Source organism: Galeopterus variegatus, unplaced genomic scaffold (assembly GCF_000696425.1).
Source record: "Galeopterus variegatus unplaced genomic scaffold, G_variegatus-3.0.2 Scaffold516, whole genome shotgun sequence".
In the NCBI taxonomy this organism is placed as follows: Eukaryota; Metazoa; Chordata; class Mammalia; order Dermoptera; family Cynocephalidae; genus Galeopterus; species Galeopterus variegatus.
The window spans coordinates 438,133-450,041 of record NW_007726627.1 but is presented as its reverse complement, the minus strand read 5'-3'; the positions used below and the strand labels follow the sequence as shown (position 1 = coordinate 450,041).

The following is an 11,909-nucleotide window of genomic DNA, read 5'->3' as shown; positions in this document are numbered from 1 at the left end:
GGGTGCCCGGAGCATCAGTGTGCTCTTCTTCAGGCTCAAGTGATGAATGAGAACACATGTATATGGTCTTGCCCCAGGGCTCTGAATTCTTTTGCTCCTGGTCAAAGTATAATCCAAATGAAGCTAGATTGCAGGGACATTCTACAGAGGATCACGCTGCTAAGCATATTCGTGGCATCATGAATTATTATTCTTATGGATTGTTATCAGCAGTAAGTGGCAAGCACCCTCAGTGAGTTGGAACACGTGCTCCAGAAGATAAGACAGAAACTCTCCAGAGTTTCCAAGGCCTGTCAGTTTGGCAAAATGTTGAAGGGCCTAGGGCATGTATAGGCATGTGGAAAATTTCCCTATAAGACACAGGACACGTTTGCCGCTTCTCCCTCCCACAACTAAGAAAGAGGCACAGCACTTGGTATGCCTCCTCTAGTTTCAGAGATAGCATGCCTTTCTTGGCAACACTGTTGCAAGCTTTTATTGGGTGACTCATAAGGTTGCCAACTTTTAGTGGGGCTCAGAGCAGAAAAGAACTTGTCACTGGGCCACTCGTCACTTGGGCCATGTGAACTGGCAGAGCCCATGGTAGCAGGGGTATCTGTTAGATTAGGTGCCCTGGGTGGCCTCTGGAAAGCTCCAAAATAAAAATCTCAGAGCAGAGCCTAGGGTTCTGGAGCATGGCCATTCCATCTCTAAGAGAGAAATATATCCCATTAAAAAAGCAGCTGTTAGCTTTCTCCTGGGCCCTGACAAGGGTGCACATGTAGCAGGTTGAGTACTGCCTCCTGAATGGTATATCCCTCTGGAACCACAGAATTTGGCCTTATTTGGAATGAAAGTCTTTGCAGATGTATCTAAGAAAAGGATCTTGAGATGAGATAATCCTGGAGGGTGGTTCCTAAATCCAATGATGCATGTCTTTATAAGAGACAGAAAAGGAGAAGAGACCGAGATACAGAGAAGACAGACACAGACACTGGAGTGACAAGGCCACAAGCCATGGAGCACCAGGAGTCACCAGAAACTGAACGGCAAGGAAGGATCCTCCCCAGAGCCTTTGGAGGGACTGTGGCCCTACCGACACCTTGATTTCAGACCTCAGTTCTCCAGAACTATGAGGGAATAAGGATTTTTCTGGTTTGTTTAAAGCCACCAAGTTGGTGGTCATTTATTGTGGCAGCCCCTAAAAAACAATATAGCCTCAAACAGTGCAACCATCATGACCTCGGTGTTGCCAGGCCCTTCAGGTCCCAAGGTTGCAGCTCACAACAGCTATTCACTGTAAGAAAGAAGTGGTACCTCTGGGAGGAAGCATAAGCAGACTCAGAGAGCACAGACACACCAGCTGTCAGCTCGTGCTGATGGCCTCATGAGGGATTCCATATGACCAGGTGATGGAGGAAGAGAAAACCAAGCCTGATTCAAAGATGGGTCTGCTAGTATGTTGATATGAGCTAAAAATAGTCTACACTACAGACACACTTGGGGGTGGACCTGAAAGAGGGCTGTATAAAATTCCCTCCGATGGGCAGAGTTTTGGACATGCACATTTCATCCACATCATATGCAGACAGAGGTGGCTTCAGGTATGACTATACATGGACTCTAGGCAATAATGAAGGGTTTGGCTAGTTGGTTAGACACCTTAAGGAGCAAGATTGGAAGTTTAGGAACAAGGAAGTCTGAGCAAGGGGCATATGGCTGAACTCATGGGAGCAGGCACAACATTGGAGCGTCTCTGTTTTTCATGTTGATGCCCCCCAGAGAGCAAGCAGGTGGATAGGATGACTCACAAGTGAAAGTCAGCCAGCCCACGTCCTCAGCCACTCCAGTGTGCTTAGTGACAGAGCACACGAGGTGGCAGAAGTAGGCCCATCCCTTGCCTAGCAGCATGGCTTGCCTCTGGCCAGGGAGGGCCTCGCTGCTGTGGCTACTGAGTGCCTGTGCTGTCACCAGGAGAGACTATTCCTGGGCCCTCCAGAGGTTCATCTGTCAACAAACCTGTGTTAGATTCCTACTGCTGCTATAACACATGATTACAAACCTAGCAGCTTACAACAGCACACATTTATGATCTTATAGTTCTAGATGAACACAGACATTTTTCCATTTTTTTGGTCTTCTTTAATTTCTTTCAACAATATTTTATAGCTTTTAATCTACTAAATATATATATATATATATTTTGCAGCTATGTATTACAAGGTACATACATAATTAGGGCTGTTATATCTTCTCTTCAAATAACACTTTTATTATTATGAAATGCCCTTTAATCTCTAATAATACTTCTTGGCCTCAATGTTCTTTTTCTGATATTAATATAGCTCTATTAGCCTTGTATTAATGTTAACATTGCACATTGTACTGTCCTACTTTTACTTTCAAACTTTTGTTTTGGTCCTTATTTTCGGAGTATGTCTCTTTTAATCAGTATATGTCCTTTTGGTTCTTGAAATCTGTTCTCACTATCTTTGTCTTTTAATTAAAGTATGTCCTTAATTGCCTTTTGACAATCCAGCATTATTTCTACTCCTCTCTCAGGACTCCCCTGCAACATGAGTTAAGAACCAGTACTACATTTCCCAGAATCCCCTTCTTTATATGGCTCCACATTGTAATTTGCTAATGGGAGCCAGTTGCAGAAGACATGGATGGCGGAGGAGAAGGATGAGCCAGCATTCTCTGGAGGTGGTTTCAGGCAGGCAGAGGAGAGGGGTTAAGACATGAGAGATATGGACACTTCCGCATGTGGTCTTGAGGTATACCTAGTTCACTGATGAAGGTGGAGGTCTTTGGTGGAAGACCTTGATCTTGTCATCAGTTGAGATAATTTGGGGCTCTGATTCAGGCTTTGTGAGATTTGTTCTAGGTCCAGTTTTTTCATATGTATGGGAACAAGTCCTTCCGGGGTCTTTATTCTATTCCTGAGGTGTATGTGAGATCTCGTGGGCTTTCAGCTCCAGTTTTTGTCTCTGAAGTACTGTGACATCGACCATATCTCAGCTTAGCTTTGAACCTCTTTATAAAGAGGTTTTATTTTGCTTAGTTTCTTAATTACTTCCCCTGTCTGGTACAAGTTTAGAAATTGGTGAATGCCTGAAGAGAAAATTGTGTACTGGGTACGGGGCTTACTTCTCTGCTCTTCCTTTTCTCAGGCATCTTGGACCCTTAGTTCATTGAAACCTTCATCATCTGGGTATGATTTTTGTCTGTCCAGCCCAATGAGCCTGATGCAAGCTTTTGGCTGTTGCTTTTTGTTCAGTCTCTGAGCTCCCCCACGGGAATCAATAAATGTCCAAGGGCAGTGCATGGTGGTAAATGTGGGGCTTGCCTCATTATGCATCCGATCTCCCTGGGATTTTTGCCCTTTGATCTTGACTGTTGTGGTGGCTTCCCAATGCCTTGAAACAGCTGTTTTAAAAATATCTTATGACACTGTCATTATCCATGGAAGGGTTAGTCTGCTGCAAGCTGATCCTTCATTACAACATACAGAAGTCTTACTGGCTTTTTGCAGACGCAGATCAGACTGTCTGTTGCTTTGACTCTATTTGCATCATTTTCAGCACTCCTGCGTGCACTGTGGGAGCAAGTTATCAACCATGACTCCTCTCGGGGGGTGCAGCTCTAGGGTGTTTGGCTTGGAAAGCAGATGGTGCACCATAAGGAAGGAGTGTCAGAAATCCTTGATGACTGATCCAATTTGTTTTAGAATCTGACAAAATTAGGACTGTGTGTTCTCTCTAAGTAAGGATCATGTCTGAGTCTGAAGATTGCAATAAAAGAGAAATTTTGAACATCATGAGACCCCCAAGTGACTGAAATGACCAACAGAAAGTTTTCAGTGCTAGTTGATATTGCTTACATAACCCATAGCACTGACGATTCCAGGTTTCCCTGAGAGGGTTGCTGGTATATGGGTGTTCCAGTTTTAAAACCAGGACAGTCCCAGGGGAAATGGGACCAGATGGTCACCCCAACACAGATACTTCATTCTTTAATGACATCACTTGCAGGTGTTTCTTGAGCCTCCTGTCTGAGGGAGGAAGTCCTAAATTGTCTTCACTGTCTCAGAACTGGGGTGGATCAGTTGACCTTAGTGAACCACTGAGGCATTTGCCCAAGGCCAGCAGGTGGCTTGCTACTAGATCCTGCTGGGTGGGCTATGGGAATGGTTCAGACCATTTTATAGTTTAACTAAGGACAGAAGTTAGGCATCTAGCATTATATCCAATCATAATATTCCTTTTCCTTATTTGGGGCACTAATCTTTTCAAATAATACAGAGCGATCTAGATACAGGAGTGGACATGGCATCTACCCAAAAGGTCTTGAAGACTGTTCTCTCTGCATTGTGAGAAGGCTAAGATCTTCTGCTGTCTTGATTAAGAAAACAGTAGCAATATATTAATCACATCTGCTTCTCACAAGAACAATTGTTACTTGATGATGTCGTGGGGATTATATTCCCTTGAGGAGAATTTTCAGGAGGGTCTCCTGTGATGATATAAATACCAGGAACTCTGCACGAATCTTCATAGACAGAAAGTAGTGTAGTTGTTGCTTTGGGCTGGTGTGAATGGAGAATATGGAAGTGATAGCTAAAGGGTATGGGGTTTTGGGGGGATGATAAAAATATTCTATAATTGATGTGGTGATGGGTGTGCAACTCTGTGAATACAATAAAAAAACCATTGAGTGGGACAGTTTCAGTGGGCCAATTTTATGGTATGTGAATGACGTCTCAATAAAGCTGTTTTTTTTATATATGTATACACACACACACACACACACACACACACACATAAAACATACCTTTCCTTCTACCCAAAAATTCTCTTCCCCCAACCAGTCAATAGCAACAATGATAACACTTAAATTTCAAACAAACAAACAAAGAACAATGACAAACCTAACACAATTAAAATAAAAGTAAACCTTTTTTCTAGATGAGAAATTCAACACTTTTGCCTCCAATGCCAAAGCTTTCTTTCTTCTCTGATGTAGATCAGTAGTTTCTAAAGCATGAGACTAGACCAGCAGCTTTGGCATTGCTCTGATAGTTGTTGAAAAGGCAAATTTTGAAGCCCCACCTCAGTCCTACTGAATCAGAAACTCCAGTGAGGGGGCCTGTGACCCACTGGTTGTATCAAGCCCTCTTGGTGATTCTGAGCACTGATGTAGATGGTAGTGGATATTAGATTGAAAGATTCCTTTATTACCAATTACTGTGGATCAGTCAAGAAACTGGAGAGAGAGTGAGAAGGAAAGATTGGCAAATGTATTGTTTTCTCTCTAGCCAAACAATTTAATTCTTCAGCAAGTTGTACATTTCGAGGTAGAGGACAGGAACTAAATGCAAAAAGAAACACCTCACAAGACACTGACTTGTCAAGCCATGGAAAAGCATTTTAATGACAATTGGTATCACAGGTATAAATAAATATCTTCTTTCGGTCTATAACATGTGCTACAAATATATTTTTAAAAGGTCCAACATTATGAGGCTTCAAGGACCCTTTCTTAGCTACTGATTTTAGTAATTAAAAAAATAAAGACAACCAACATCTCTGGTATCTCTGTGAGCGTCTCCCTGCTGAGAGCATTCGATGCTTGCTGATGTCTTCCTCCCGCAGCCCAAGTACACAGAGAACTGGAGTCAGGTGCTCATGAAGGAGTTTGTTTTACTCCGCCATGGTGTTCTTTGCCAACGTACACTTTGGATGAATGCTTTCCTGCAATGTGCTGCTACACAATTATGCTGTTCAAAAACACAGTTGATTGGCAATCTAACATAGATTTTATCTTTTGAGTTTATGCTGGTACACCCTGCCCAACAAAGTAGGAAAAAACCCTTACAACCCCCCAAAGAGTTTTTATCTTTGTTCATTTCCAACACTGGTTATGTCCCGTGATAGACCCAACCCACCAGGTTGATTCTGATCATTTTTGGACATTGTCTCTCTTTTGGTCTTGACCCAACATCTCCCCATGTAGGGGCATCTCCCAACAACAGGGATGGAGTCACTGAGTGGGCAGGTGGCCCAGAGTGGGCTCCATTCTGCTGGCCACGTCCCATTTGGACCCACTGGATTTAGCCCTAGGGAAATGGTATTGATGGATCAAAGGCAGCTTCCTTCCCCTCACAGAAGGCTCTGAGAGCTCCCTGTAGTGGCAAAAAGCCAGCAGATACCAACAGAACTGGAGGGATATAGAAAAGCATTAACATTACTACTTAAAAGATGGATTAATTGACATTGTTTCTGAGAATTCACCTAATGAATAGAAATATAATTTATGTCTCGTTTAGGAAAAATATACCACTTGATCTTCAGAAATAAACATTAAATATAAATCAAATAGAAGTCTAGGGCACAGAAAGGGGGGAAAAAGAAAGGAAAGGTGAAAAAGAGAAGAGAAGATGATCATGTAAAGATTTAAAAATCCTTAGTCTATCCCAAGAGGCAACCAATATTCAGAGTTTTACAGTATGTCTTCTACTCTACCCCCCAGCCCCAATTGATAGTCAAAGTGAATATTGAATTAGAATGGAAAATGTCTCTTAGCAGGCCCTATTTTTATATTTTGCTCCTTTATTAGAAATATAAACAGATTATCATCTCTGTCTCTTTTTATTTGTCTTTTTGCATTTTTTAACAAATAATTTTTGGTGGCTTTTCTGTATTATATTTTGACTCATAAAATAACCTTCCCAATTTTGCATCACTCAGTTGAACATGCTGCTCTGCACCTTGACCTCCGCTTCCCCTAAAGTTTATTCCTCTTACTTTCGAAAATACGCCATCATCAACTGCTAAAAAAAACCCTCTATACAAAAACATCCCTTCCCCACTTCAAAACTCCCCACTGGTCTGTCACGGCACCCCAGCCTTGCCCACTCAACCCCACTAAGAAATCCTTCTGTCCACTCTGGACAATTTCTGGCACCAAAATCTACCGTGGAACTGAAGGCAGGCATCTGGGCTGGCCCCTACACTTTGTCTCTGAACTTCTCCAGATAGTGTCTCAGTTCCCTGGGAGCACCCGCTTCCGTGTCCTGGCACACCCACTTGATGTCCTCGTCCTGGCTGCTGAGGATGGAGTTCACGGTGGGGCAGCCATCGTCCGGGGGGATGGTGGTGAAAGTGGTAAACTTCACCTTCTTCCTTTTGGATGTGGGCGAGTGCAGGGGCTCCTGTTTCTGCTCTCTGCCATGCCTCCCCCCGGAGCCGGCCGACCTGGGAATCTGGCTCTGCACGTGTTTTGGGGAGCCACCGTTGAGGAGGAGGTGGTTGCTCTCCTCGTAGCCCCCCAGCCCGCGGTCTATGATGGTCGTGCGCTCATCCTGGGGCGGCGACGCATCTCCCATGTTCTCCAGCAGCTCGGCCTCATTGCCGAGCCACACCCAGTCGTGAGAGTGGGTCACGGAGGCCTGACCTTCCAGGGGCACCTGCTTGTGCCTGTACTTCAGGGCAAAGGTGGCGCAATTGATCAGGAAGACGAGAATGGCGAGGCAGAAGACCCCCAGGAGGGCGTACATCCCAATCTCCAGGTCGCTCAGGCCCCGGGGAGTCTGCACCAAGTCGTTCTCCTCCAGCCCAGCCCCGGCCTTGGGGAGGTCCACTTGGGCAGGGAAGTTGGTGAAGTCGATGGGGATGTTCTGCAGCTGCCCCTCCCCGGGCAGCCTGCCCCCGTCCCCCCGGCTGTTCTTCAGCACTTTGTTGGCCAGCAGAGACTTGGTTGTGGTGGTGACTCTCCGGAGAGCCCCTTCCTCGCGCTCCATGGAAGAGCTCCCGTAGAAGTGCCCATCCTGGCCTGTGCGCTCGTAGTCCTGACCCTTCTGCCGGCGGTCGCTGGCGTGGTTCTTGATCTCATCCTCGTCATAGTCCCCACCGGGGCTGGAGTCAGCGTCATTCTGTCCAAACTTGACCCTGACGTTGCCGACGCCCACGGCCAGAACGCTCTTGCGTTTGGATTTCAGACAGGCCTCTGCAATCGTCATGTCCACTCGGACCAGTGGCCCTTGGCCTTCCCCTTCAGCCACCACAATGGGCCACCTGAGGGAGCGGGCCTGGGGGACTGACAGGACGGCTTCATCCAGGGAGGTGGCAGCCAGAGAGAAGTCCTCGGTGTCATAGATGTCCAGGGGTGTCACAGAGCCATCGCTGAACTGTAGCCACGTGCTGACCATGGCTTCCTATGGGGAGAGAGGCAGTTAGAAGACCACCCTGGAGCAAAGCCTCCTCTTAAGAAACCCCTCTCCTAGAAAAGTACCCAAAGAAACAGGGAGCAGGACACAAAATCCAGACTCAGTGGTTGACAGATCTGGAGAGAAAACATAAAGGTTTTACATCAAGTTTGGAGAAATCCCCTTAACTTAAACAAGAACACAGGTAGAGATGCATTAACAGTGTAATCCTTACAGGGGGAAAACAGACAAGAAACTCTGACATTGGGCTCCCGCTGGCTTCACTAACAACATCAAGTTTGGAGAAATCCCCTTAACTTAAACAAGAACACAGGTAGAGATGCATTAACAGCTCCAGTGTAATCCTTACAGGGGGAAAACAGACAAGAAACTCTGACATTGGGCTCCCGCTGGCTTCACTAACGAAAACATCACCTGAATAAGTTACTTGCTTGTCTTCACAGTGACTGGCCTCCATGACAGGCCCTTGCTATCCTGTCACAGACACTGATTCATGGCCTGGTGCTGGTGAATGAACTCAGGTGTGGTCTGTGATGACAGGCTGATGGGGACAGTAGGGGTGGGGGAGGGAGGGCTAGGAAACACTGTCAGAGCTGAGGGCGTTAAGAAAAACCCTCTTCTCTCCTCCCTGCATTTCCTTTCATGGCCTGGTGCTGGTGAATGAACTCAGGTGTGGTCTGTGATGACAGGCTGATGGGGACCGTAGGGGTGGGGGAGGGAGGGCTAGGAAACACTGTCAGAGCTGAGGGCATTAAGAAAAACCCTCTTCTCTCCTCCCTGCATTTCCTCAGTGAATTAACTGGCACCTTTTTTGCCTGAGAAACAGGAAAGCAAGCAGGTTTTACCCTGTAAGGCTGCCCTGCTATATTGTAAAGATGCTTTGTGTGACTGTCAGCCTGACAGTGGTGTGCTGTGTGCCAGAGGGTGGCAGTATCTGGTGGGCCTGGTTTAATTGTGCTGTTTTTGCTTTGCACAGGTAGCTTCTGTTGAAATCACCATTAGAGGAAAACAGAAAGCTAAGGACCTTGTAAAGATGCTTTGTGTGACTGTCAGCCTGACAGTGGTGTGCTGTGTGCCAGAGGGTGGCGGTATCTGGTGGGCCTGGTTTAATTGTGCTGTTTTTGCTTTGCACAGGTAGCTTCTGTGGAAATCACCATTAGAGGAAAACAGAAAGCTAAGGACAAGTGGAATGGGGTTGAGTTTATTTAGGAGAGTCCCTGTTCTTCTGTCAGTGCTCAAGTAGCTACATAAACTATTTCCCATCCTGGGGACCAGTCAAAAAAAATTTGAAAGCTACTGACTTAGAAATGTCCCCACCCCCATCCCTGTGTCCTGGCAAAACCTCAATAAGCACAAACCTTCTCCTCGCCTCCTCCCCAGGGCAACAATGATGTCCCCTTGCCTACATCTGCCCACAGCAAACAGTACCCCAGAAGGCATGGATCTTGAGTTAGCTGCAGACACTTCTGTTTTGCCTCCTAGAGCAGCAGCGCTCCAAGGACAGAGACTCTTAGAGGTGAAAAAAATTTGAAAGCTACTGACTTAGAAATGTCCCCACCCCCATCCCTGTGTCCTGGCAAATCCTCAATAAGCACAAACCTTCTCCTCGCCTCCTCCCTAGGGCAACAATGATGTCCCCTTTCCTACATCTGCCCACAGCAAACATAGTACCCCAGAAGGCATGGATCTTGAGTTAGCTGCAGACACTTCTGTTTTGCCTCCTAGAGCAGCAGCGCTCCAAGGACAGAGACTCTTAGAGGCAGCCAGATCTTCAGCATCTAGGACAGAGCCTGGATGTAGTCGGGGCATAGCACTTTCTCCTGNGCCAGATCTTCAGCATCTAGGACAGAGCCTGGATGTAGTCGGGGCATAGCACTTTCTCCTGACTGGAGGAGCATTCAATTTGCAATCCTAATAAAAAGGAGAGCTCATATCCACTGGGCATTTATAATGGGACACGTTCTGTTCACAGTTACTTACATAATACAGTTCCCCCTCTTTTACCAAATAGGTATGATTATACTCCCTACTTAAAGAGAGGTTAGGAAATGTGTTCATAAAACTAAACAGGTTAATCTCCTAGAAGTTGGGAGTAGAATAGTGGATACTAGAGGGAAAGGTAAGGAGGAGAAGGGGTTAAAAGATACTAAAGTACAGCTAGATAGGAAGAATAAGTTATAGGGTTCTATAGCACTGCAGGGTAACTATCATTAATAATAATTTATTGTATATTTTCAAATAGCTAGAAGAGAGAGTTTTGTATGTGGCCAACAGAAAGAAATGATAAATGTTCGAGGTGATGGATATGCTAATTACCCTGATATGATCATTATGCATTGTATGTATCAAGATATCATTCTGCACCCCATAAATATGTACAATTACCATGTATCAATTAAAAAAAAATGTCCACTGTCATGTGGTTAGCAAGAAGCACAATCAGGACTTGAAGCCAGGCAGTGTGGCTCCAGTGGCCCACTTTTAACCGTTGTGCTACAGACCCCATTGCTAGACTCCAATTACCAGCTCCATGAAAGACTTCTCCCTCTGCTAGGAAAGTCTAAATGCTGTCCCCTTTCCTCATGCCAAACCAGGTCTGGGTGCAGCTGCTTTCCTGGATGCTTGTCTAGTCACTTCCAGGTGAGACCTTGCCATTGCAGCTTAAGGAGATAGAGAGGAGCCCTCTCCATGTACAGGGATGAGAAAATCCTACCTGCTGGGCCAGAGATATTGAAACGATGCTTGATACAAATCCTGCCCTTGGGTGTGGGGACTGAAGTTATACTACCTCTGTGGCACAGGAATCACAAGAAAAGAAACTAACTTGAAGCTGAACCCATGCAAATGCGATTATAAGACTGCATAGGAGTTCCTTAGGAACAAAATAGAGCAAAGCAACCACAGTTCGAGAGGCATGCATGATAAAAAACAGAACAAAACAAAAAAACTCACAATTCATAGATGAGAAGTCTCCACCATGAAAGAGAGTGGTTAAACTTCACAAGGAAGATGAACAGTCTAATATTTGTGATATGAAGGAATATAATGAGTATAAAATAAAAAAAGCAACAAAAGCAATAGCTTAAAGTAGTTAAAGAGAAATTAAAAGGAGGAGAAATTGCATAGAAAGAGTACAATTGAATGGAAAAGAGCAGAGAAATGTGTGAAGAACTACAGGATTTCTAGCAATGGAAAACATAGCCTGAAATTAATTACTCGAGGGACCTTTAAACAGCAGATTAGTCATGTTTTAGGAGAGGATTAGTGTACCAGGAGACAAAGCCAACAAATTTACCCAAAATATAATCCCAAGAGTATAAAGAAATGAAAAATATGAAAGGCAGTTTGAAAAAATAAATAAAGGAGAACATGAGAATGACCAACATTCTGACAGGAGCTCCAGAGGTAAGGATAGAGTACGGGAGGGTCAATATTCGAGGCAAATATTCCAGAATTGAGGAAAAACACCAGTAATAAAAAGGAAGATTTCTGAGGACATCGTTTGAGCATCTGGATCTAGCTGTACCTGAAGGTACACATGCTGGGCACGAGCTGATCACTTCTGCTGTCCATGTAGGCCAGCCTGAGTTGAGTTTCCATCACTTGTAGTAGAAAGCCTCACCAGTACCAGGCAGCTCGAGGAGTGAGGGAGATTGTATAAGAAATTGTAAGATGGTGTGAAGCTCTCTCTGGGTGCCTG

General features: G+C 45.1%; 1 protein-coding gene across 1 annotated transcript in view; it reads right to left on the bottom strand.

The window, feature by feature from the left end:
- Nucleotides 1-5,388: 5,388 nt before the first annotated feature.
- The window catches only part of TMEM132C (transmembrane protein 132C), a 16,633-nt gene continuing 10,112 nt past the window's right edge, over nt 5,389-11,909 (bottom strand). Inside the window, exon 5 of the mRNA XM_008569602.1 lies at nt 5,389-8,197. Within this exon, the coding sequence (XP_008567824.1) occupies nt 6,992-8,197 (1,206 nt within the window). The 3' untranslated portion in view covers nt 5,389-6,991. The remainder of the gene's footprint in view (nt 8,198-11,909) is intronic.